The sequence below is a fragment of the Platalea leucorodia genome (assembly GCF_965183815.1).
Source record: "Platalea leucorodia genome assembly, chromosome: 2".
NCBI lineage: Eukaryota > Metazoa > Chordata > Aves > Pelecaniformes > Threskiornithidae > Platalea > Platalea leucorodia.
This window is the reverse complement of record NC_138824.1, coordinates 114839626-114863317: the sequence shown is the minus strand read 5'-3', so window position 1 is coordinate 114863317 and position 23692 is coordinate 114839626. Positions and strand designations below refer to the sequence as shown.

The 23692-nt window shown below is 42.9% G+C and overlaps 2 protein-coding genes across 2 annotated transcripts in view; both read left to right on the top strand.

The window, feature by feature from the left end:
* CD160 (CD160 molecule) overlaps window positions 1-17547 on the top strand; it is a gene marked incomplete at its 3' end in the record, with an annotated part of 40078 nt that extends 22531 nt beyond the window's left edge. The window contains exons 3-6 of the mRNA XM_082336513.1: window positions 2797-2895; window positions 3584-3928; window positions 5097-5204; window positions 17537-17547. Of these exons, the coding sequence (XP_082192639.1) occupies window positions 2797-2895; window positions 3584-3928; window positions 5097-5204; window positions 17537-17547 (563 nt within the window). The remainder of the gene's footprint in view (window positions 1-2796; window positions 2896-3583; window positions 3929-5096; window positions 5205-17536) is intronic.
* Window positions 17548-17700: 153 nt separating this feature from the next.
* On the top strand, window positions 17701-23155 carry LOC309602697 (cell surface glycoprotein CD200 receptor 1-A-like; the record flags this gene model as incomplete). The annotated part of the gene is given in 5 exon segments (XM_082336500.1): window positions 17701-17767; window positions 18563-18706; window positions 18709-18828; window positions 20151-20386; window positions 23051-23155. Coding segments are annotated over 5 exon segments (672 nt in total).
* Window positions 23156-23692: the final 537 nt, after the last annotated feature.

Here is a 23692-nt window from a genome sequence, read left to right as displayed (position 1 = left end):
TATAATTTGCATATCACTAAGACAAATCCTGGATTTTGCCTTATTTGAAATTTTTCTTCCATTATCATGGGTATGTATATGTGAAGGTGATAGTCCAAAGCAGCATCAGCACACATTTTTTTAAGGTATGTATTTCTCCCATGTTGCCTTTTTTTTTTTTGTTAAACAAACTAGAATGAAAATATCAGGATTTCAGTAGTTAAAATCTATCACTGGTTTTATCTTCTGATTTAATATAAACACACGCAAGAGCTGAAAGCATTTTTTTTTTTTTTTTCTTTCCTGAGGAGGTAGGTTCCTGTAGCAGCAAATACATAGGATACATGAGGACACCAGAGAATATATTGTCTGGTCTTGTGATCTATGTTTTTCCTAGCCCTGATATATCCTCCCCTTGCAATCTTGTAATGAAAATTTGTTAAATGTTGTATTGAATCTGATGGATTTACTAATGCTGAGACACCTGAGATCTCACTTGCCTTAAAACAAACAGGCACCTATTCAGATTTACTCAGTAAGTAGAACTTTGCTACGTGCATTTTTTTTTTTTGTATGGTTCAAATAAGAGATTTTTTTCCTCTTTTAAGCCCTGTTTGAAGTAGCATAGTATGTGTGCTAGGGGGTGTTCCGTTGCACCCTCAGTATTTTCCTAGGCTACTCAGCTCAGATGGCTGTTGAGAATGTAGGCAGAGCTCATGGTGCTGGCTTAAAGCCTCCCTAGGCCTTTCACAAATAAAAAGGCTGTTCACTGCCCTATTTCTGAGGAGAAACCTCAGAGACACGTTCAGTCTTGTTTGCTCCTGAGTATGTATCCACAGGCTCCACTGCGAAGGGTGAGTAACTGGGATTACGCTCCATTGACAGATCTGATGCTGAATAGACTTCAAGGAACACGTTGCTTGCTCTGCAGGAGAAGTGATTTCTTTGGGATTGGCCTGAGATATGAGAGAAAGTGGAAGGAGAAGAGGGGGGGAAAAAAAAATCTTGCTTTGCTCTCTGAATTGTGCATGCTTTGTGAATGGCTGATGTTTGTGTCTGAGCTCTCAAGTCAGCACCTTTCACAAATGCGGTGTCTTCTTAAGGATGTTTGGAAGCAACTCTGGAAACTGACGGCTTTGCCACACAGAGAGCATACATTTTCAGTAAACGTGTCGGGGACACTGAACTACTTTCTGCTAATAGCAAGGATTTTGATTGCTTTAATGAGCTGCAGAAGCTGTGAACTGGCAGCTCTGATTATTCCCCTTACATTAACCACTATGCTCTACGCATCTCAAAAACTGTTAAAAGAGCAACTGAACTCAGCTTCTTGTCTGCACTGTGAAAATGAAACCTCTTCTGAGTCTTTTAAGTGTCCAAAAATTACTGGGTCCTCTAAGAGAGGAAATGTTAGCTAGGTTGCCCTTAGCTGGTAAAAGCCAATAAAATCTCCCGGGCCTGGGTAGCTGACCCATAAGTGAAAGCCTGACACCAGAAAGTGTATGGGGACCCTTTTAGAAAGTCAATAAAGAGCAGAAAGGTAAGTGAAGAATAGATATTGTAGTTAAAATAACACAGAAACCAACCAGACATTCAACTTCCTGCAAGTACAGCCTACACAGGAATTTCTTTGCGGTATAGAAAAGAGCAGATAAATGGCTGTCATTTTCACTCCCACCATTTTGCTGTCCTCCCCTATCAAGAGGAAGATCAGAGCATACCCAAAAGAGCTGATTTAACTCACACAAGTACACAGATGACTGGTAGGTGAGAGGGGAAAAAAACAAACCCCAAGCAAACAAAACCAAAGCTTTTGATTTTTGGGTACTTATTTAACCTCAGAATCTTTCAAGGCACCTACCCATTTGGCAAATGGAGGCCAAGCAAACCACTCTCGCTTTTCTCCTTCCCACCAGTGTGCCAAACTCCACCTGCTGGTCTGGTGCTTAGAGACATTTCTAAAAGACAGCTTTGTTTTTCTATGGAAAAGGAAAATCTATATTCTGAGGTAAAGAAAGAAGCTCTCCTGCCTCTTAACACTAATCTGAAACAGGAGGATGTTGTGGTAAGCATTTTTTTTTTCCTTCAGAATTTCTCTATTTTTTCCTGATGCCCACATCAAAATTCTCCTAATCAGAGTGCAAATATGGTAATATTAGTAACAAGAATTGATTTTTTTTTTTTTTTCATCATTGAGAAAGAGATACCAGTAGCCTGTTGTTCTGTACATTCATTTTAATGTCCTGAGACAATTTGCTGGGAGCCAGGCTCTTGCCTGTGCTAGCCAAATAATTTGATGCAGGTGCCTTCTTGAGGAGGAGAAACAATTACAAAGGAATTTTGCTAGCTTTTAGGAATTCATTGACAGTTGTTCAATTCCCTGTAGACTGCAGCAATAATTGTGTGATTGTGGTCTCAGTCCTAACTTTCAGCTGGTTTAGCTGGTGTCCTCTGAGCTTCAGCAAGCCTGTTGCCTGCAACTTGAGTTTACAGATAATACGTGTGCGTCAGTGTTCTGGTTTGTGGCATCCGTTGCCTTGTTGGTTTGTTGGTTGGGGTTTTTTTTGGTTTTTTTTTTTTTTTTTTTTTCAAAGCAGATATGTGCTTTCATGTCTCTGTTGTATTTAAATGCAAGGGGTTACTTTGTCATTTACAAGCTTATCACTTCAGGGGAAGGTCTGTGCACTTTTGACTGCTCTGTAAGTGCTAGGAGAGGCTTGCAGTACCAAGCTAAGTGATACTAGCTCTCCTCTGTACCCTGAGAAGAACTCGCCGATAACCGCCTATGATTTTTTTTCCTCCACTTTCCTTTTTTAGTGCAGAAGATGACTCTGATTGCAAGGTTCCTCGCTAGGGCTGGAGGCAGCAGCCCTGTTCTGGTGTTCCAAATGGCAGCTCTGGCGATGCTGATATCAGGTAAGGAGGAGCCCTGGCAAGGAAAAGCATGCTGTTGGCACTTTTTAAATCCTGTTTAGGAGTTACTTGGTGTGGCCGAGAGATGCTGCCTGGGTTATAGGAGAGAAAGAATATCTATTGCAATAAGCTTCCAGCGGGGCATGCTCTGCATGATGTTTTTCAGCCTTTTGTTTTCTCCATGCTGAATTTTGCCCAGGGAGCTAGGAGGTGAAATCTGATCCCAAAAGAACGGTATTTTGAACCCGTCAGTATTTTTATATTATCTTTCCATGGAATAGTTCAATATGTGATGAAAGCAAAAACCTTCAAGTTGAAGTGGAAAAAACCAAACAGCCCCCCCCCAAATATCCCTCTTCCCTGATGCTTTTGCTTTCTTTTTTGAAGAAAGGACGCTCTTCTCATCTTCCATTTTTATGAAAACAGCAAAGCTAATAGAGAATATTCTGTTTGCATAATGCCTTTGCTGCAAGTTCTATCATAGGAAACAGAGATTTTTCTTCCTCTCACATGAGGGAAAAAGTATTGGTTTTATTGTGGTACCTGTTATCCCGGGCCACTCTGTGCACATCTGGAGCATGAGATAGCCCCTACTTTCACAGTGCATAAACAAATGGAGGAGTATGGCGAGGGAGGGGGAGCTGGCCTGGCACAAAGGCCAGTTCAGTTAATGTCTGCTGTCTTCCACCAGAACACAGTATGCTGGAAATCAGTTATGCCTCTGCCACAAAACACCTGCAAGAAGGAGAGACCCTGAATTTGAATTGCGCCATCAAGCATCAACAGGATCAGTCATCACAAATGGAGGCTCACTGGTATAAAAAAGCAAAGAAGCAAAACGAGACTGGGTTTGGAAAGGAGATGGAAAGCTTGCAGCTCTCGCAAAACTCAGACCCCAAGGCGAAAGTCACGTCCTTTCTGCATCTGAAAATTCAGAATGTCAGCCAGTCAGACAGTGGAAGCTATCAATGTAGGGCCAAAATAAAGAATACTGTCCTAACTGCTGTGGGCCACTTTATTAGACTGAATGTAACAGGTAAGCCCTGTGTGTCCAGGAGCTTTCTTGCAGAGGGAGTTGGGAGATCGCATGGTTGTCTTTGAAGCAAAATTTGTGCATGATAAAACCTGTGTTCATGAAGATGTACTCTCTCCTACGGTGTGAAACTAAAAATTATTGCTGCCACACTGTGACATGTGAAATAAGTTTCATACTCCTCTGTCTCTTCGTCTATGCATGCTAAATGCAAGACTGATGTGTGAAAAATGTTGGTGATTTGTTTTAGACTGGTTGTAGATTTCTCTGACCTAATGGGAATAGTTTTCCATGGCATTTCTACTCCAAGCACTGTTACCAGAGCTGAAAGGAACTGGATGGAAAAAGCAGTGCAGGAAAATGTATGTTAGTCTCGGGTTAGACGCAGGTCTGCCCCAGTTCACCTAGCATCTGTTCTGGGCTTATAGCCATAGTTACATTCACAGGTAGTAAAGCTATTTTCTCTAAAATGGAGATCTATGTGTTTTCTTAAATAGAAACCTTTGTGTATGCAAATAGTCTAGCCTTATCACCTCTTGAATTCGTTGTAGTGTATGTAGACCTCAGGGAGGGTTGGTGCTTATAGGGAGTGGGACTTGAGATAGAGCAGCCACCACTGTGAATTAGTTTGCTTTTATTGAGGTGAATTTTTTTTCTCTTGCTTCATTACTTAGAAGAGAAAAAATACTGTGCAGAAAGACTGGGAAGGCTGAAACATACAGGAGCAGTGCCCCTGTGCAATTATTTCTATACAGGTCTTAACTGACCGTATGGTATGGTGTCCTCTACTTGTGCCAAGTGACTTCAGCTCCAAGCCTCCAGCAGAAGGGAATATCTACTTGGCCTAAGAAGCTGAGGTTCTCATCTGGTGGTCGTGGTGGTGGTGAGCTACTAGAGCTTTGTAGGTTGGTTCTGATCAGGGGCACGCTGAGAAACCAGCTCATATCCCTTCCAAGCTGTTCTCCCAGCTTTGTGAAGATGTAGGGATTATATTCCTCTTTTGCCGCCTTAAAATTTTCTCCAGCATATTTTGACTAAAAATAAAATAAAAATTACACCTTCAGTCATCTTTTTGGCACTAAGTTTTAGGTAAGGGAAGATGCAGTTCTGCAGACTTTTATTTGCATGTTGGTCATCGTTATATCAAGTGTGAGCATTGTCAATACCACAGAGAGGACAGAGCGTGACCCGGAACAGAACAAAGCTCGGAGGGTGGATTCTGAGCTGGAGAAGATGTGGGCTGTGGCCATGATATCCTGGGTAACTGTGTATGTCAAAGGTAAGAAGATACATATCTATCTATCTATATCTCTTTTCCAAAGATAGAGCTTACAATTGATTTTATAAAATCACAAGTCTCACAAGTGGATTTCTGGCATGGCCCTCGTATTTAATGACTCCCCCGTTCCCATCGTAATAATTCCATAGAGGTTAGTGGGCTAAAAGTCCCCAGGCAGGAAGGTGAAAAGATCCCAACTAACTTGCATTGGTTTTGGTTCTGAGCGATTTTGCAGAAGGTGCAGCTGAGCTGGATTCCAGCCAACATCCACAGAAGTCACCTGGCCCAGTGTCCAATTCCTGGTCGTGCCACAACAGAGTGCACTGAGCACAGGACCATGGTTTTACAAACTTCAGATGCCTCCTGTGTGGCCTTTTGGGAATATGTAGTTGTGTGCTCATGTGACATAAGGTATCTTGCAAATTAAATCCTGCACCTGAGCTCAGGCAGTTGATTTAGATATGTGAAAGTCTCTCTTCTTGGCCAGACGACCCCTCAAAACAACCTCTCAGATGTGGTCTTGCATTAGTCACTTTTTGAATAAACTTGTCTTTTATTAATTTGGATTGGTACATTTTGCTCCTGAACACCGGTAGATTTTTTTTTTTTGTGTGTAAGTGTTTGTCTCTTTTTCCACCCAAGGACTCATATCATGAAGACACTGTTTGTGAAGTCTGAGCTGCTTTGCTTAAACAAGATAATATTCCTGAGATGCTGTAAGAACAACTTCATTTTATTGCACATGATGAATGCCTGGGATTCACGCTGTGTTTCGTGGCACTCTTCAGGGTTTCCAGGGGCTTATTTCTGGACTTCCTGGTACTGGTTCATTGGGATTATTCACTTTACCTGTTAACCCCATCCACCTCCGAGGCAGAGAAGAATTTCTTCATGCCTTTTCTAGTCCTAGAATGGAAATTCTCTCGCATCTAATGTCAATTCTTCCAGGTTTTGCCTTCATTAATGCAACAGATTTCTCAGTGTTGTGCTCTTTGAAATGAAGAGATGGTTTCTTTCCAGCTGTGCTTTCTGGGACTTGCCTCCCATGCAGGGAGGGTTTCCCTTTCTGCTACAGCTCTCTATGCAAAGAAGGATTTCCTGGGTTCTTCTCTCCTCTGAAACATCTTCTGACATATTTCTAGTCTATCCTCTGTGCTCTTCAAGTTGCTCTGAGAAAGCTTGAGGCCCTTAACTCTCAGCAGCATGAGCTCAAGTGGGGGGATGCACAGGAGGCAGAAACAAAGCCAGTGTCAAACTCACTGTTCTGCAAACAGAAACCAAAACCAGGCACATTGTTTTACCCTAATTGTGGGGTGTTTTGAAAAGCTATTTTATCTGCATTTTTTTAACTGTATTGTGTCCCTCTCCCCTTTTCCAAGTATTTATGTAAATTTGCCTTTTGTGTAAGGGCTTTTCTCTTAGGGCTTAAAATTTGTTACCAAATGACAAAGGGAAGATGGTTACATCTGTATCTGTTTCTGTGGTTACTAAAGCTTGTCTGATGAGTGCTTCTGACCTCTGCCATGTTTTTTATACTTGGGCATGTGTGTAATGTTTTTGAATGTCAAAGCAGACACGTATCTTCTAAATAAATAAGTGATCATTTATCTCCTCATCACTTTGCCAGGTATCTGATTGTTTATCAGCTCTGAAGGGCTGCAGTTGCTGCTGCTTTGTGAGCCTTTCCATCAAAGGCAGCCTGATTTTGGATTCTTGTTGAAATAAATGTGTATGTCACATCTGACAGAACCAGCTGCTTAAAGGGCATCCTTGATGCTGAGAAGCAGTAACAAGCGGTGTAGGTGCCTTGCTAGCCGGGGGAAGGGGGAGGTGGGGGGACCCAAGAAGAGCGTTGTAGGATCCTGTGTTTGGGGCTCCACTGAGCCAATTCAGACTGCAGATATTTTTAGCACTATTCTTCAGCAGTCAGCATGCTGTACAATTACACATCAACATGATGCTTCTCCTGTAGGTTCGTGTAGCTATGTTTCCACCTCCTGGCAACTATAAGGAATAGCTGAAAAGAGACTAAGGAGAATTATGGTTTTTTTGCAAGGCACTAGAAGATGAAGTAGGAATTTTAAAGAGGCACTTCTCTTGAGCTTGAAGAGATTTTTAACTCTTCAAAGTTCAGAATTCTATGCTATGTATAAGCATAGAAGCCATTTCCAAATAGTTTGCTTTGTAACTACTGTGAAAATGAGTGCTTGAGCTGAAAGGTCACAAATACAAGGTGCTTGCAGCAGGACTGTAAGTAATAAGACACCAGACAGACATTTATATTGAGGGAGGGAGCATGAGTGTATATCCATGGTAACCAGGGACATGAACACACTTAGGGAAACTCCAGTCTCTGAAATACCTATACATTCTGTCTATTAAGGACAACAATTGTTATAGAGGTACATACTGTTACAGAGAACACGTGGTCAAGACTGTAGGCATTCTATGAGATAAGTGCCCTTCAGTAATAAGAAACTGTTAATTTTCCCAAATAAAAATCTCTTTCACAAGTCAGGATGACTTCTCCCTGACCTTGACAACAGTGTAGCCAGAGCTGGGTTTTCTTTCAGGAGCTGATCAGAAACCTACAGTGCCTGTTTCTTATTCTTTGCCAGGTCAATGCCATCTGCCTATTGCACAGGAAAGACCAAAAGTCTGTTTGGTAGCTATCTCAGAACTGCCCTGTGTGAATAGGAAAAAGACAAGCTTGAGCACATAGTGAAATACATATGTCTAGAACCTATAAAGAAATACAGACTGCTAGTCCAAAACTTCCAGATGAAAATGTCTTTTTCAGTGAAAACTGATTTTCAAGCTAACTGTTCAATTATGTATTCAGCCAGGATCCCTTATGGGCATAATGAGATCACTGTTCCTTATGCCCTTGTTAACAGCATTAAAGCTAGTTTGGAGAAGTTTTGTAGCACATGTACGTAAGCCTGGTTGAGTAGAGGTGCTGGACTCCAAAGTATTAAGTCTGGCCTTTGAATGAGGTTATTTTCTTCGTTGTTCAGTTGCAGGGACTCCCATGTAAGCTGCAGTCAGTGTCTGCAATGTATCTTCTTTTCCATGATGGGTTGCCTCATTTGGGAAAATCACCCTATTCAGAGGGGCTTGTTGGAAGCCTATATAGTTCAAAGGTGCCTCTGGTGTATCCCTTTGGATGCATTTTTTAATTCCTTTAGCCAGAGGCTATTTATCATTACAGGAGTCATAAAGCAGCTCTGAAAATAAACCATATAGAAGCAATGTGCAACCCAGATTTCTAGTGATGGAGACCTTGCAAACAGGCCAAATAACTTTTCCTGCGGTGTAGGAGGGCTGTGAAGTACGCAGCTCCAAGCAAGGAGCTGAGGAGGAAAAGAGGTGAGGAAAACTGGTGATGCAGCGCTGCCAGCACCGTTTTGCTCTCCTATCTCCATTTTGAAGATATCTGCTTGACTCTGGGCCCCAGGGCTGGAGACATCCCCTCTTTGGGAGGGGAGGAAGGTGGTGGGGGACTAAGCCTGGGCCACACCATGGGGCTGGATGCCCTGCTCTGGGGTGAGTTTCAATGGCTGCCTGCTGCTGTACACAGCGGGGCTGCCAGTGGTGAGGGCGTGCTGTGTCTGCCTGTGCAAGCTGGGCTTTTTGGCAGCGCCGCCTCTGGCAGCTGCTCTACTGAAAGTGTCCACTTTAATACGAGAGTTACATGGAAAATGGTATAGAATCAGTGATGCAGCCTCATTAGCTGAGCATCCCTAGATACCTTGTCACTTAAGTGCAATGGCTCTAAAAGTGTGTGCAAAATGTTGACTCTCTATATATTGATTGTTACAAATATACATATATGTAGCAACACGCACACATAGACACAGCCACAGCACAGATACTTCCGGTAAATGAAGATGTTTTACACGTGTATTTTAAGTGAGTCCATAGCTGTGCGCCGTGGCACGGGCTGCACGGGCCCGAGGGCAGGGGGTGGGAGGAAGGCCGTGGTCTGCAGCATGAATGCATGCAGCAAAGGCCGTGTGGTGGGGAGTGGGAGGCTTCCTGAGTCTGCTTCTGGCGCTTCCGGCACGCTGCGCGCTAGCTGATATTTTTTGCATCTTATTTTCCTCTCCCTCATTTGTTTTGTAGTGCCTTGTCTCAGCTTTTCACACAGTGCCTTAGGCCATCGAATAAGGCGCCAAAAGTCCTGATGTGTGCCTTCTCCCCGGCTGGAGCAGGCATTGCTCTGTCAGCCGGTCCTCGGGAGCTTCCCCTCTGGGCTGTAGTTTAAGCCACTCTGGGAAGATGAGAAAATGAAGACCATTTACCAGCAACGCCCACAATCCCATAACAACATCAATGTTTGTGAGAGCTGTCCTGGCTTCACGTCACATTTTCCACCTGCAGACCACTGGTCTACAAAAAGGGCAGGCAGTTCAGGCAGCACAAACCTGAATAAGGACATGCCGTAGGACTGGGCTTCACCCTTCAACTCGTACCCTTCTGCATCATGCTCCCCCGCATCGAGCATAGAATCTGCCAGAAGTGCTGCTAACCCGCTGCGACACAGAAAGAAACGGGGTGAGAAGCTTGACTGGAAACCACTGTGGAGAATTTTCCTAAACCGCTAAGTGACACAGAGCTATAGGTGTGAAGCTGGCTCATAAGAAAGGGAGTTTATGACAGCAAAGAAGCCTGCATGGTGAGGAAGGAAACGGGTAAAGCAGAAGCATCCCCTTTGGTTTATTATACTGCACCAAAAGATTGTGGCAGTGATAAATGCCATCCTGACACTGGCGTCATGACTTCAGTTTGCATTTGAGAGGTGGGATGTGTAGTTTGTTCCAATATAGATATGGGTTTCTATTTCAGGTCTGCTTGTTATAGAACTGATTTGTTCCACTTGATGTAAAAATCACAGAAATGGAAGCCGCTAGAAGAAAACTACTGAGCCTTCTCCTTTGCTATGTGATAACAGCATGGATTTCATATTTGGAAGTGTTGATCTAGCTGCTCTATAAGCATAGGAGACAAGGTTTTCCCTTCCTAAAAAAAAAAAAAAAAAAAAAAAATCTACTTCTGTGTGATGAGTCTGAGGAGGGCCGAGTACGCAGCTCCTGGAGGCTGGAGTAGCTGACTCCCAGCTGAGTCAGTTGGGGGTTCCTGGGACTTCTTGCAGGATGTTCACAGCTCCCCATGGGAGGAGGAGGCTGCAGCTTTCAGAGAACATTAGCTTCCCTGGGGCTTGAAGGAGGAGGAGCAGTGAGCAGCTGAAGGAGAGGGGCCTGGTAGTCCTGTGTCTCTACTCCTGCTTGGCACTGCCTAAACCATGGTTAGTGATGTTACATTTCAGATTGATGGATGGGTGAGGAAGGACCACCTGGGGTTTTATTTCTGCTGTACACCAGTTCTTCTGCTATTTCTGTTCTTTTTGAAGTTGGAATTATTTGAGGTTTGCAGTTTCTTTATGTGCAGTTCGAGTTGTGTGGTGCAATTCCATCACGTTTGGCTGTGGAGTGGGAGGCCAATACTGAAAGATGGGGAGGAAACTTTCATCTAGGGAGTCTGAGATACATACTGTTCTTACTGAAGTGTTTTGGGAGTTAAGTGTCCACCTATAAACCATTTCTTTTCTGTTCCTCTTTGAATACTTGTATGGGAGACTTTTTCTTGGATTACCCACAGCTCTGAAGGCAGTAATTGCGCTTGTGGGTTGTTGGTTCTCAGGTTATTCCTGGGAAACCGGCAACAAGGTGCAGTAGGTCCACAAGAGGCAGGAATTAAAGTAGTTAAGGTCACGAACATCTCTGTTGTAGATAGATTTGGTTGCTCGAGTATTGGGATCGAGTGAGAAGCCCCTGAGGTTAATGAGACACGAGTGGTAAGGGGATTCTGTACGGCGAGGAGCAGAAGTTGCTGAGCACAGCCATGCTGGTCCAGTGACTGTGCAATTAGGGGAAAACGAGCTACAGTTAAAAAAGAAATCCTTTTTCTTGGTCTCTGAAAATTGCAATATAATTGCCTCTGGACATTTTAACCTGGAAGTGTCAGGTTTTAAAGGCTTCATTATCAACAGTGCTTCCCCCATATGTGACAGCCGCAGATGGTTTATACCTGGGAAAGTCAAGCCGTTAGGTACATGGACTAGGTGTTTTTCCCATATGATGGAAAATGTAAAGCAAATGTCTTCTGTCGTTCTGAAAGGAAGAGAACAGGCTACCAGGGATGATGATGTTCTCGTTCATCCTTTGCTCCTACGCTCAGTTCCCAACACGGGGTCACAGTGCTTTCTGAAGAGGCTGGCTGTGAGGCAGCTACAGACGTGAGGTGTACAACTTGCCTCATGTAATAACTTCATGGGATTAAGCTATTTTCTAGATGAGCTGGTTAAGAAGGTAAATATTTCTAAGAGAGGAGATGCCCACCTGCTTTCTTGAACTGCAGCTACTAAAGATAAAAAAAACCAACCAACCAACCAAAAAACCCACCAAACAAAAACCCAGACAAAATACTCATCTGCTGTATGGCATTTTTATTTTTTTTTTTCCCTTGGGGACAAACCCACTTTGTAATGTTAATATTAGCATTATTCTAAATATTAATATCTTGATGAATTCAACACACAGACACTACAAACCTCTGCCCTGTTGTGGAGGAAGCTTCAAACCTATTTACCTTCAGGTATACATCACCAAAACAGTGTAATTTTACAGTTGTTTAGTATAACTTGTTCATAATTGTTTTGAGAGCTCCTTCTCTTAGGCTACTTCTGTCTCTCTTTCAGAAAGCCATCTACCCTCTGTTTCCCAGTTCGTAGAGAAAGCTTTAGAGTTTTACGTATTTGGAACTGAATGAAACTAGCTCACGAACTGGATGGGTTGAATTTCACAGCTACAAACCATCTGTGGCTTCCACTGGTGCCAGCAAGTATAAGACAAATAGAGAGCCTGAGAAGAAAATGCATTATGGAGGTACAGCTCCTCCAGTTGCTAACAGTGCTAACAGTTGTCCGCTGTGCTAGTACAGGGCTTCATGGATGCATTTTCAGGGCCAGGCTATCTTTCGGAGAATAAAAATACCAGGAGGCTATAAAGGCAAACCAACGGTGCGTTAGCCCAGCAGCATTTGCAGCAGTCAGCCGCAGATGGTGTCGTGGTTTAACCCCAGCCAGTAACTGAGCACCACGCAGCTGCTCACTCGCTTCCCACCCCGGTGGGATGGGGGAGAGAACTGGAAGGGTGAAAGTGGGAAAACTCATGGGTTGAGATAAGAACAGTTTAATAATTTAAATAAAATAGAACAGTAGTAATAGTAGTAATAATAATAACAATATAATAACACAATAATAATATACAAAGCAATTGCTACACAATATAATTGCTCACCACCCGCTGACAGATGCCCAGCCTGTCCGCAAGCAGCGATTGCTGCTCCCCAGCCAACTCCCCGCAGCTTTATATGCTGAGCATGATGTCATACGGTCTGGAATAGCCCTTTGGCCAGTCTGGGTCACCTGTCCTGGCTGTGCCCCCTCCCAGCTTCTTGTGCACCTGGCAGAGCACGGGAAGCTGAAAAGTCCTTGACGGGTGTAAGCACTGCTCAGCAACAACTAAAACATCAGTGTGTTATCGGCATTATTCTCATCCTAAATCCAAAACACAGCACTAGACCAGCTACTAGGAAGAAAATTAACTCTGTCCCAGCTGAAACCAGGACAGGTGGTTAAGGAGATGGCTAAGAACAGAGCAAGAATGCAACCTCTCCTCCAAAAACTTTTCAGTTTCTGAGAATGAACAGCTTTGGGAATAGCTACCTGCTGCCCCTTTTGATATGATTTATCTGCCTCCCAGGGCATTCAAAGTCTTCCTATATTTTGTAAATTCGTTTCGAGTGGAGGGACTTGAGGAATTCCCAGGAGAGGACCATTGCCTGGGAGAAACTGGGGCAGCAGTTGAACCAAATCTGTCCCCTGAGTGGGGACTGCAGGCTGCTCCCAGACCTGGTGCAGAACTCTTTGCAAACAGTGAACAGGCTGCACAAAAGTAACCCGGGGCCTGGCCCCTGAAACGCACGGGGAATGTGGACCCACGGACACATCTGCTGCTACATTTCTTCAGGTAACTCTTACAGCTCAGATGCCTAGCAGCTCGTGTTAAAACTTTGAGGAGAAATGGGAGATCCTCTTAAATTGCCATTTGAACTGCTCCAGTTATTTATTGCAAATGTGGTACCAGTGGATAAACCCAGCTTCCAGAGCTTCCCACACTCAAAAGGACAGCTAGAAGTGGAGGCTGAGCTGGGGATGTTGAAAATATGGCATAACCAGCATCTCTCACTTCAGAAAAGGTGTTGGCTGCCTGCAGGCTTCTGGGTCAGTTGCTGTGTGGTTGGCAAGTATTCAGTGTAAGGGTTCCTGGCCTCCTGAGACGCCGGCCAGCCCTGTGTAGGCTGCAGGGACTCGCACCTGCAGAAACCATGGAGCTGAATGACAGAGGAGTGTGGCTTTGAGGAGAGGCCTTGCTGGCAAGGTGGAAACATCGAATGCTTTGTAGTGGATGGTGCTCCTGCGTGAAGGCTCTGATCATTAGAAGTGTGGGTTTGGATTTTAAATAATGTAGCCTTGCTTTGAATAGTCAGTCTTTACTGTTACCTTATCCTTGTACAAGAAGTGGGAGAGTTGACACAGCTGCGTGCAACTGCTTCCTCTTCTTGCCGTCCTCTCCAGCCCTCCCCTGCCCAAAGACACCAGGCGTTACAGAGAACAGACTTCTGAGGCAGGGTCTTCTCTACCCTTTAAAATGTGCTTCTGCTGCAAAGCAGAGCCATACTTTGCTGAGCTAAGCATGGGAATGGCTATGTGACACATTGGTTATTTTTTAAAAAGTTGTGGTGACGACTGACTGATACCTGGTTCTTTATGATCTGCACCTTTTCCTCCTTCAGATTGCATTGAAATATATTTCCATTGTGTTGGACTTCTATTTATCTGACTTTAAGTTGGTGCTTTGAATAGCTCAAGGCTTGTAGCTTGTGTTTGATGTGTAATAGCAGACAACTTAAGGTTGTGGTTTGTTCTTCATGTCAGAAAGCAGTTTGTTTCCCTAGTTTTAACTGTGTTACATCCTCTTCAGGGGAGCGTACAACCAGATGGTTTGTTTTCACTCAGCTCTTTCAGAGGGGGAAGAGGCTATGTCTGTCTGTGAGACAAATCAGCTGCGTGTTAAGATCTCAGGAGCATCCATGAAAAGAAATTAATGAACTGTACAGCTGAAAACAGGGACTGTCTGGGACAGACGGTCCTAAGCTGAGATAGTTGTCACTTCTATGCAACTATATCCGGGCCCCTCGTGAGGACAGAGCAGGAGGGGAGCTCCAGGTACATCTCTGCAGTTCCCTGCCGCGCAGCAGCCACCCCGTAAGCAGCCAGGGACCGGCCTCCGCGTCGGAGCGGCTGCGTGCGCTAACGTCTCTTCTCATCCCCAGGATGGCAAGTATCGGAAAATCGGAGCACACTGGAGCTGCTGCTGTTCATCTCTCATGCTCCCGTGGCTGGAGGGCTCTTCTCCAGGCTGACAACCCCGTAACTCTCCTCCAGCCTCAGCATTCATTGGGATGAATCTGAGCGTGAGCGGTGCCGTTCCCTAGCTGGAAGGCTGAGGCTAAGGGAAGAGTGACGCACATATTGCATGGTCTTGTGCCAGCCGCCGCCGTCAAGGCTGAGTAAAAATTTTAATTTATTTTAATGTAGTTATTGAGGCATTTTAATTCCATCAAAGGAAATAACACAAGACAATCTACAAATATTAATTTGCTACTTTTAAATGAATTTGATGCAGCTGCGCTTGGTTTCTCCTTTTTGGGTTTTACTTTGAGACTTACTCCTTGCTTACAGGCACAAGTATTCAAGGATTGTGAACCTTAAAAATTGCAGTCTAAATTCTGCGTTTCATACATGAATATTTAAACAGAGTAATATACTCTGTTCTTTCTGTAAGGCCCCATTTTTAATCATTAATGCCTGTTCTTTTGAGCAAATAAACCCCATATATATGAGACTTGTATGCATTTTAAAAAAGATAGTTCTCTGGGACAAGATCCAATATGACAATATTCTGTTTATGAATATTTATAGATCCATCAAAATTGGTGAATATTGAATTTGTTGATGAACATTGTGGAGGATTTTTTTTACTTTTCTTTTGAAAGAGACTGAAAAATTATTTGCAAATTGGGTCAAATTCAACACATAATTCTGGTCAAAAAGCATCTTTTTTAGTTTTTGGTTAAAAATGTTCAAACTTTCAAACTTTTTGATTGAAAGCAACTTTTGCATGCATAATTTATCCAAATTACAAAAAAAAAAAAACCAAACTTCTTGACAGTATTGAATAACATGAAAAAAACCAAAATATTTCATATGTGGCAAAGATTTTAAGTGAAAAAAAATTCAATTTAGGACTTTTTAAATGTAAGACTTATGTTGCCTGTTGCACGTTCGTGCAGAGTACCGATCAACGTGGTTGCACTGGCACTGTTTCCAGGTTGCAATGAAAGCTTTCCATCCAGATGCATCAGTGTTTTGTTAGAACTGTGCAGAAAACCATCAGGCTCTTGTCTGAATGTGCATACGTATCGCATCATTGTGCTTAAGAAAATACTACTGCCTCTTGCACTTGGCTCGCGAACGTGGCAGCATTTGCTCTTTCTGTACCACAAGCGTGGCAGTGTTCTGGTTTTTCTTCTGTGCGCCAGGTGTCCTCACTTGGTATACTATACATTTAAAATGAAATTTTGAATGCTGCGTAACTGAAGCCTGTTACTTTTACAGCAATTGATACCAGATGAGGATTTAGGTTTCTGTGTGCACAGTGAACCCTGGCTGCCTTTCCTCCTCCTCTCAGCGCGTACTGAGAAGCATGCCCGTATTTAAATACGGGTGTGAACACTGCGTGATCTAAACAGCCCAGAAGGAAAGTCCTGTTGCAACACATACGACATTTCTGAATCAACCATCGCACAAAGATATTTTCTTGTCTGCTGCGTATTGGGTTTTGACTTGAGAAAGAAAACAATGTATCAGTATTTCCCATGGGATGGAAACACAATTTTCCAGTCATCTCTAGCTGTGGGTGACTGATTCGGAAAGTAAAAGATTAAACAGAAACAAATGGCGGCATAAAGGAGAGAATGACAAAGGCTCTACCAAGAAGACAATTAGAGGGAATGCAGAGGCGAGTGAGGGAAAATGAGACAGCTGTATGGGCAGGCTACAGGGAGCCGCAAGGCAAAAGTGCGGCCACTGATTCCTGACAGTAACATCAGAAAACTGCCGTCAGGGTATGGCTGCCGTGGTGTTGTGGAAACAGGCCTGTGCTCCGCGACCTCGGCTTTATCCCCCAGCTGGCCCGGGGCACAGAGGTGCCTTGGTTGTGAACCTCTCTGCAGTGACAGAACCAGCATGAGTACCTGCTGCAGTAGGGTGCTCCTCCTTGAGACCTGAGCAGAAGAGGTTGGGAGTTTGACTGTGGGAATACACAGGTATATTGTTCGGTACAGGGTAGTGCAAGTTTGCCATGCCAAATTGGGGTCATTTATGTATGATATCTGGCCGTAGGAAAGTATCAGTGATGTTCTTAGCCAAATCCTTGTTCAAGCAAGAGCTGAATGGGTTTACATCAAAATTCTCCACTGTGAACCGTATAAATTTTCATAGGAAAGATTTTAGATAGCATGGAGTTCTGCTTTTTTGTGTGAACTAGAAAACAATGTGTTGGGATAACAGCGCTGTCTCAATCTTACCAATGATGCACTGCCCTTTTGCCAAAAAGGAGCTAGCAATTTATAAGATATGGTTTGTTAAAAAGTATATATAGTTGCAGAAAAACATAAGTTATTAGATGCCTCTTTAGTTCATTGTGTCTATGAAAGCCAGAAAAAAACTCACATGTTTTTGATCTCTTGCAATAGGATGGTTGCCCTTTTTGTTCTACTACAGAAGTGGAGTTACTCTTCAAGAAACTAAAAGCATGCAAGGGTTAGGAATCATTTCTTTGTCAAATAGTCGATGAAGTCTAGATCCTGAATTTTCCTATATGTGCTGTTACCTTGATTTTTCAGAAAGAGTTGTAATGTGTGCATGTTTGCTCTTGCAAAACCTTTTTTTCATCTTCTGCAGGTAAGTCTGTGAAGTGGCAGTAAGAGGTCTGTAGCTATTTTTGTGCTAGCTAGCTGGGCATGAATAGTGAGCAGCTGGAGTTGCCTGTAAAATGGTATTAGAGATCCTGGATTTTTAAAACTTGTTTGTAAACCGGGGTGTGTTTGTATTTTCAAAACCCTTTTTTCTTTACTTTCTTCAGTACAAGAATGATACTTGACATGGGGTCTTGTTTAGAACTTCTGTTTTCAAAGGAAACAGAGGTTTTACTACGTGTTCTCTTTCAAGAGATGTGCACAACAGTTTGTGACTCCATGCCGTTTTCTTGGCCTTTACTTTCTGCAATGCTGATTCCTTCTGCTAAAGATGGCTCAGACATGGGTGGTTCTGGCTGCACTCCTTTTCTTGCTAATCAATCTGGTTGAAGGGCCAGGTAAGTGAGAGAGATCCAAAACTACATGCAGCACTTTTTGGTACTCTGTATTTCCAACTCACCAGTACACTGAAACTTTGCAGTTCATCAGGGGAAATTTTGCTTATTGTTTAATGTGAATGCAAAAAGTGATGTCAGCTCAGCTGGCAAAATAATCGTGTGCCTTGCAGAGTGGCACAGGATGATATATCCAAAACAGATCACCTGAAGACCCATCTCCTGTTCAACTGGGACAATATCAAGAGAGCGATGATTTCTGGTAGAAATGGGATCTACATATGCCCCTTACTAAATATGCCTCGGGAACTACTGCACCAAGTGATCTAGGGTTTTAACCTTGTGACAGGTGTATGTTCCACTGCTATCCCCGGTTTTACTTGCACTTTAACCAAGGTGCCTAATTCAATAACATAAGTTTTTTTAAAAAATAGTTTCCTTAAGGGTGAATCTTGCCCTCCTCATCAGTTTTTCAAAGCCCATATAAAGTGATAGAAATCTGTTGCCTACAAAAAGATGGAGGACTTGCAGCTCACTAGCATGCATCACATACCTGCACAGGGTCCACAGCAGAAAAGGCAACATCTCCACTGCATTTCCAGACTTCAAAGAGTGACAGCAGGAAGCTGGACCTGGAAATGGAATACTACTTCTAGGTGTCTGTACAGAGCAATGTGTCCCCAAGGCTGCCAGTACAGTAAGGAAGTAGAAATTTTTAAGTATGATGAAGCCAAGAGTTTCCTATGCTTTGACGATGGCTGTAGCATCATTTTTAATGTCTTTTTTCTTCTTATGTAGCTTACAACATGGTGAGTGTGGAGGCTGGTCATGAGGCTGTGTTGAGCTGTCCATACGTCTCCAAGGCGTGTTTGCTAACGGTGATGTGGAAGATGAAACGCAGCACGTGCTGCTTGTTGGCCTATAGAAGTGATCACAATGAGACAAGAAGTTAAGCTGCAGTGAGAGAATGATGTGGAAATATTCACCTGACAGCGACCCTGCTCTTTGTATTTACCCTGTGAACCTTGGTGATGAGGGAAATTACACCTGTGAAACTGCCAGCAGTGCAGGGAATTTTCTTTTTTCTCTTCTCTGTGACAGGTAAGACACACCTTGTGATTTTTTTTTTTTCTTTTGTGTGTGTGTGTATAGAGATAAAATTATTTGATTTGGTGGTAAAAGACCGAATTAATTTTGGATGCATACTGAAATTGAAAATGCAGAGGTAAGCTGATTTAGTCTGGCTATTTGGAGAGGGGAAAAAGGCATGAGGAGTTACACAATAGGACTTGGCTGTTCTATGGAGAAATAATCTGAGGGTTTTGTGTTTGTTTTTTTTAACTACTTCTGACTCATGAACAGGAGAGGTTTGAAAATGCACAAATCCAACAGCCTGCATAGTTTCTGAGATAGATGCTGAACCAAAATTCACAATGAGGTCAATGCGTGTTTTGTCTGGGTAAGAGCTGAATAGGAAGGAAGCAAAAGTTTCAGGACACTATCTGGAAATATTCACTCTTCCAGAAACACTGAAGGCTGTCTATAAGATTTCCGTCACTAAAATAAAAATTAAATTAGTCTATTTTCAACATAGGCAGGAACAAAAGAATATTAGAAAACATAATGAATACATCAAGTCATCTTTTTCAGATAGTTAGGTAAACTATCTCTAGGTTTCCATAAATTAAAAAAAAACAAAACCCATAGAAGAAGATTTTTGTGTACTGGCCATATTAGTTAAGCCTTCTGAATATAACTAAAAATTACGGGAAATGAATTTTGGAACTCTATAATTGCTATTATTGATTTTTGTCACTTGATTTTTTTTTTTTTTTTTTTTTTTTTGTTCTTCCCTGCAGGGTCTTGCCTTTCTGATAATGGCTTAGGTATTGTCTGAGCCTTTGCCTGTTTTGTCAAATGCAGAATATGAGTTGTTGGACTTCAGGCAGAAGAGTTTTGTCCGATTCCTCCTTTATTTCCCTGCTATCAAATTCTTGATTCTACGTACCCAATCTCTTAAATATTTTAGCTGGAGCTTCAGCAAGCTGTGTTTTCTTCAGTACGTGCACTGACATACTTACAAATCTTAATTTAATCCACCCCTCTCTGTCATCCCATCTTCTGTTACTACTGTAGTCATCTTTTGGAAAACATGAGGAAGCTGTACTTTTAGATGCAGCTAGCTAGTTTTGGAGACACTCACCTTGGACTTTTTAATGTATTTTTTTCCCTAAAGATCATCGGTGCTAATATTCCAAATTATTTTAAAATCTCTTGAACTGGCCATGCAAACTAAAAAGTACCACCTGTTTTTCAGTTTCTCAGTTGGTGATTTTATACTGAACTAGAAATAATGGTTGTGTACTTTTTTTTTCTTCTTTTGTAGTCCCTTCTACAGTGACTCTGACCTGTGACAAGAGCAGGGTGTCTGTCTGTCAAGTACCTGCTGGAAAGCCAGCTGCTGACATCTCCTGGACCCCTGCAAGTAATCACAGCACCGAGGAAGAAGTCGGTCACTCCAATGGGACAGTGACCAGAGTGAGCTACATAGGCTGGGTCAACAGCACGCTTTCCACCGTCACCTGCCTGGTTACCCACCCAGCTACAAACCAGACCTGTCATGTAAATAACATTGTTCTGTAATTGCTCTTCATTGTGCTCTTGGGCTTCTCTGTGCTGTTCTATGCAGCTGTTCCCACTGAACGCCAGGGCTCTGCAGATTGTTGAATGGGGTGACAGGCCAAACTTCTAGTGCGTGTTGATGGAGAAATGAATAGTTTTGTGTTAGTCAGTTGAAACCAAATGTTTTGTAGCATTGTATGGGCTGCCGTTCTTCATGAACTGCTCCAGCATGGGTCCTTTGCACAAGGCGCAGTCCTTCAGGAACAGACTGCTCCAGCCTGGGTCCCTTGCGGGATCACAAGTCCTGCCAGCAAACCTGCTCCTGTGTGCGCTTCTCTCCATGAGGTCACAGGCCCTGTCAGGAGCCTGCTCCAGCATGGGCTTCCCACAGGGTCACAGCCTCCTTTGGGCATCCACCTGCTCCGGTGTGGGGTCCTCCAGGGGCTGCAGGTGGGTATCTGCTCCACCATTAACCTCCATGGGCTGCAGGGGGACAGCCTGCCTCACCATGGGCTTCACCAGGGGCTGCAGGGGAATCTCTGCTCTGGACCTGGAGCACCTCCTCCCCTTCCTTCTTCACTGACCTTGGTGTCTGCAGGGCTGTGCCTCTCACATATTCTCACTCCTCTCTTCTGGCTGCTGCTCTGCAGCAGTTTTTCCCCCCTTCTTAAATATGTTATCCCAGAGGTGCTACCACCGTCACTGATGGGCTCGGCCTTGGCCAGTGGCAGGTCTGTCTTGGAGCCAGCTGGCATTGGCTCTATCGGACATGAGGGAAGCTTCTGGCATCTTCTCGCGGAAGCCACACCTGCAGTCCCCCCGCTACCAAAACCTTGCCACGCAAACCCAATACGCTGCTTCAGTGACCTTTTTAATCACTGATGACAGAAAAGTTGCTTTCAACAGCCACCACGATACAGCTTACTAATTTTTTATGTGAAGCTTTGAACCCATGGAGTTGAATTTTGTCTAGCTTCCCACAGTGGTGATGGCCTGGAGAAAAATTCCTTGGAGAATGTCTGTTTGTGACTTTCAGGTGACCTTTCCCAGGGCCAAAGGTAGTAAAGGATAAAATTCAGCTTCTCTGCTGGCTGTGCTGGACCTGTTAGAAGTCTATGCCAGTAGGAAAAAGGGATAAAGAAAACAATAATGTGTTCGAGACCAGGACCTAAAAAATAAGAACTTAACCTATGAGTGTAACTGTATACGAAGAAAGTCTTTCAACAGCTGAGGGCAGCTAAAGGAGAACTCTAGAGATATAATGGCTGTGCACCTTGCCCCATCAAACCATTTTAATTTCCTGACATCCTACTTTCAGCTTTCCGGCTACGTAAATTGGCACATGGGTTGGCAGCACCATTTTGCACTAAGTGGGCTTTTTTTTGTCTGTACTTTAAGGTTTTTTTGTGTATTCTTCACTAAAACATGTAATTTCATTGCAACATGTCTGCTCTGACAAAAGTCCCATTTATCTCTGTGTGTCCTTGGAGGGGGGAATGAGAAACAGTGTATCTGGGAGGGTGTCTAGTGTTTGGAAGGCCCTATCTTAATGTATGTTCAGAGTATCTGAGTAATTGTTTAAGCACCAGATCAAGAGTGGAGTAGTGCATTTCCTGCCTAAGAATACTATAAATTACATTTACAATGCCAGTGGTTAAGCTTAATTTTAAATCTCCCAAAAGTTAATGTTCTCAAATTTCTGCTTTACAGAGTAATCTTAACTCTGACCTTTTGCTTAAGAATGTGTATTGCCCTTGATGGCAGAAACCTGCCTGATTAAAGATCAGATGAAAAGAGACAGGCATTTTACAATTAGGGAAAAGGGTGCACTTCCTTATGCTGTATTAAAGGCAAACACAGCTATGAAACTTTTATTTCTTAAGTTGCAGTTCAAACACTCAGAAGCTAGGAAACAGCAGCGATAAATTTGCCACCACAACTTTTACTTCCTCTCTAATTCCAGTGTGTCGTGATACATACTTAGCAGCATGATAATAAGGTGCTCTTCCCTCAGGGCTTCTGCCTCATTTAATGCACATTGAAAGAGCAATTATTTCATATTGTGTTTTCTGCTCACAGTTAAATTAATGGCCGTGTGCCTTGTTTGTTGCAAACTAGTCAAACAGCGCTCTGAAGTTAGAATGATTAATTTCCTGATATGCACTTCCATGGCATTCAGGACAATTTGACTGACGGGAGTGGGAGTTGCAGAGATCAAAGTCAAAAGCTTCCAGCAATTTTAGGTGCCTAAATTGGATTGCCTGTGGCCTGCCTGGGTTTTTTTTGTGGTTTTTTGTTTGTTTGTTTATTTTTTTTTTCCAGAGAAGTTACCATTGTTCATTATCATCTATTTTGCTGAAAATACCGACATTTCAAAATTTGTTTTCAATCACATTAAGAAAAAAAATTCAAATGGCTGCCCTGTTTAGGCTTCGTGAAGGCGGTTGTTGCATCTCTCTGTCAGTTCAGGTTTCACCCTCTGTGCCTTACCCCTTTGCTCACAGAGCTTTGAGAAATAACTTCCCAGTTTCTTTGCAAAAGTAATGTTGCCTACCAGCTTTCTTCTGGTCTTGTTTTTTGTTTGGACTCTATAGGGATGATGGTTCCATAAAATTCTACCATGTAATATAATGGTATATGTTTTTTTTTATATTGCACACTAAGAACTTCAGACCATCATGTGAGAAAACAGCTGCGGTCAAGCCTCCTGTCTTCTCAGAGAGTATCTATCAGAATTACAATCCAAGAATGATATATATGAACTATTAACAGTGTAGGCCCAGTACCAGCTCAGCTACTAATGATACCCAATTACTTGAACTCGTACTTCAGCTAATGAATGTCAGACCTTGCCGCATAGCAGGCCAGCAGAACGCTCAAAACTGCCCCACAAAAGCCTTTGTCTTTCCTGACCTGAAGACAGTGGGAGAGGGCAACCTGTTTTAGTAAATTCATTTTCTTTGTCTAAATATCAGTACAGCTCTTGAAGCATTTGAAACTTTTTAAAGACTCATTTGGGGAAATACCTATCTGAATTTTGTTTGAAAATGGACTCTGAGGTATGTGCTGTCTGTCCTCAAATCAATAATTGACATATTTCTGTGCCAATCTAACAGACTGCTCATGAAAATGTAGCACTTTTTTCCATTTTAGCAACTGGATTCTCTTTGCAATTTTGTGTTGGAAACCAGGAAGTGACACAGGGGACCCCAAAACATAGGAGGTCAAAGAAATGCATCTAGCAGAAATAAGAGTTGTTTTGTTTTGTTTTGTTTCTGAGTAGATAGTTGACATGTGGCAGATGAC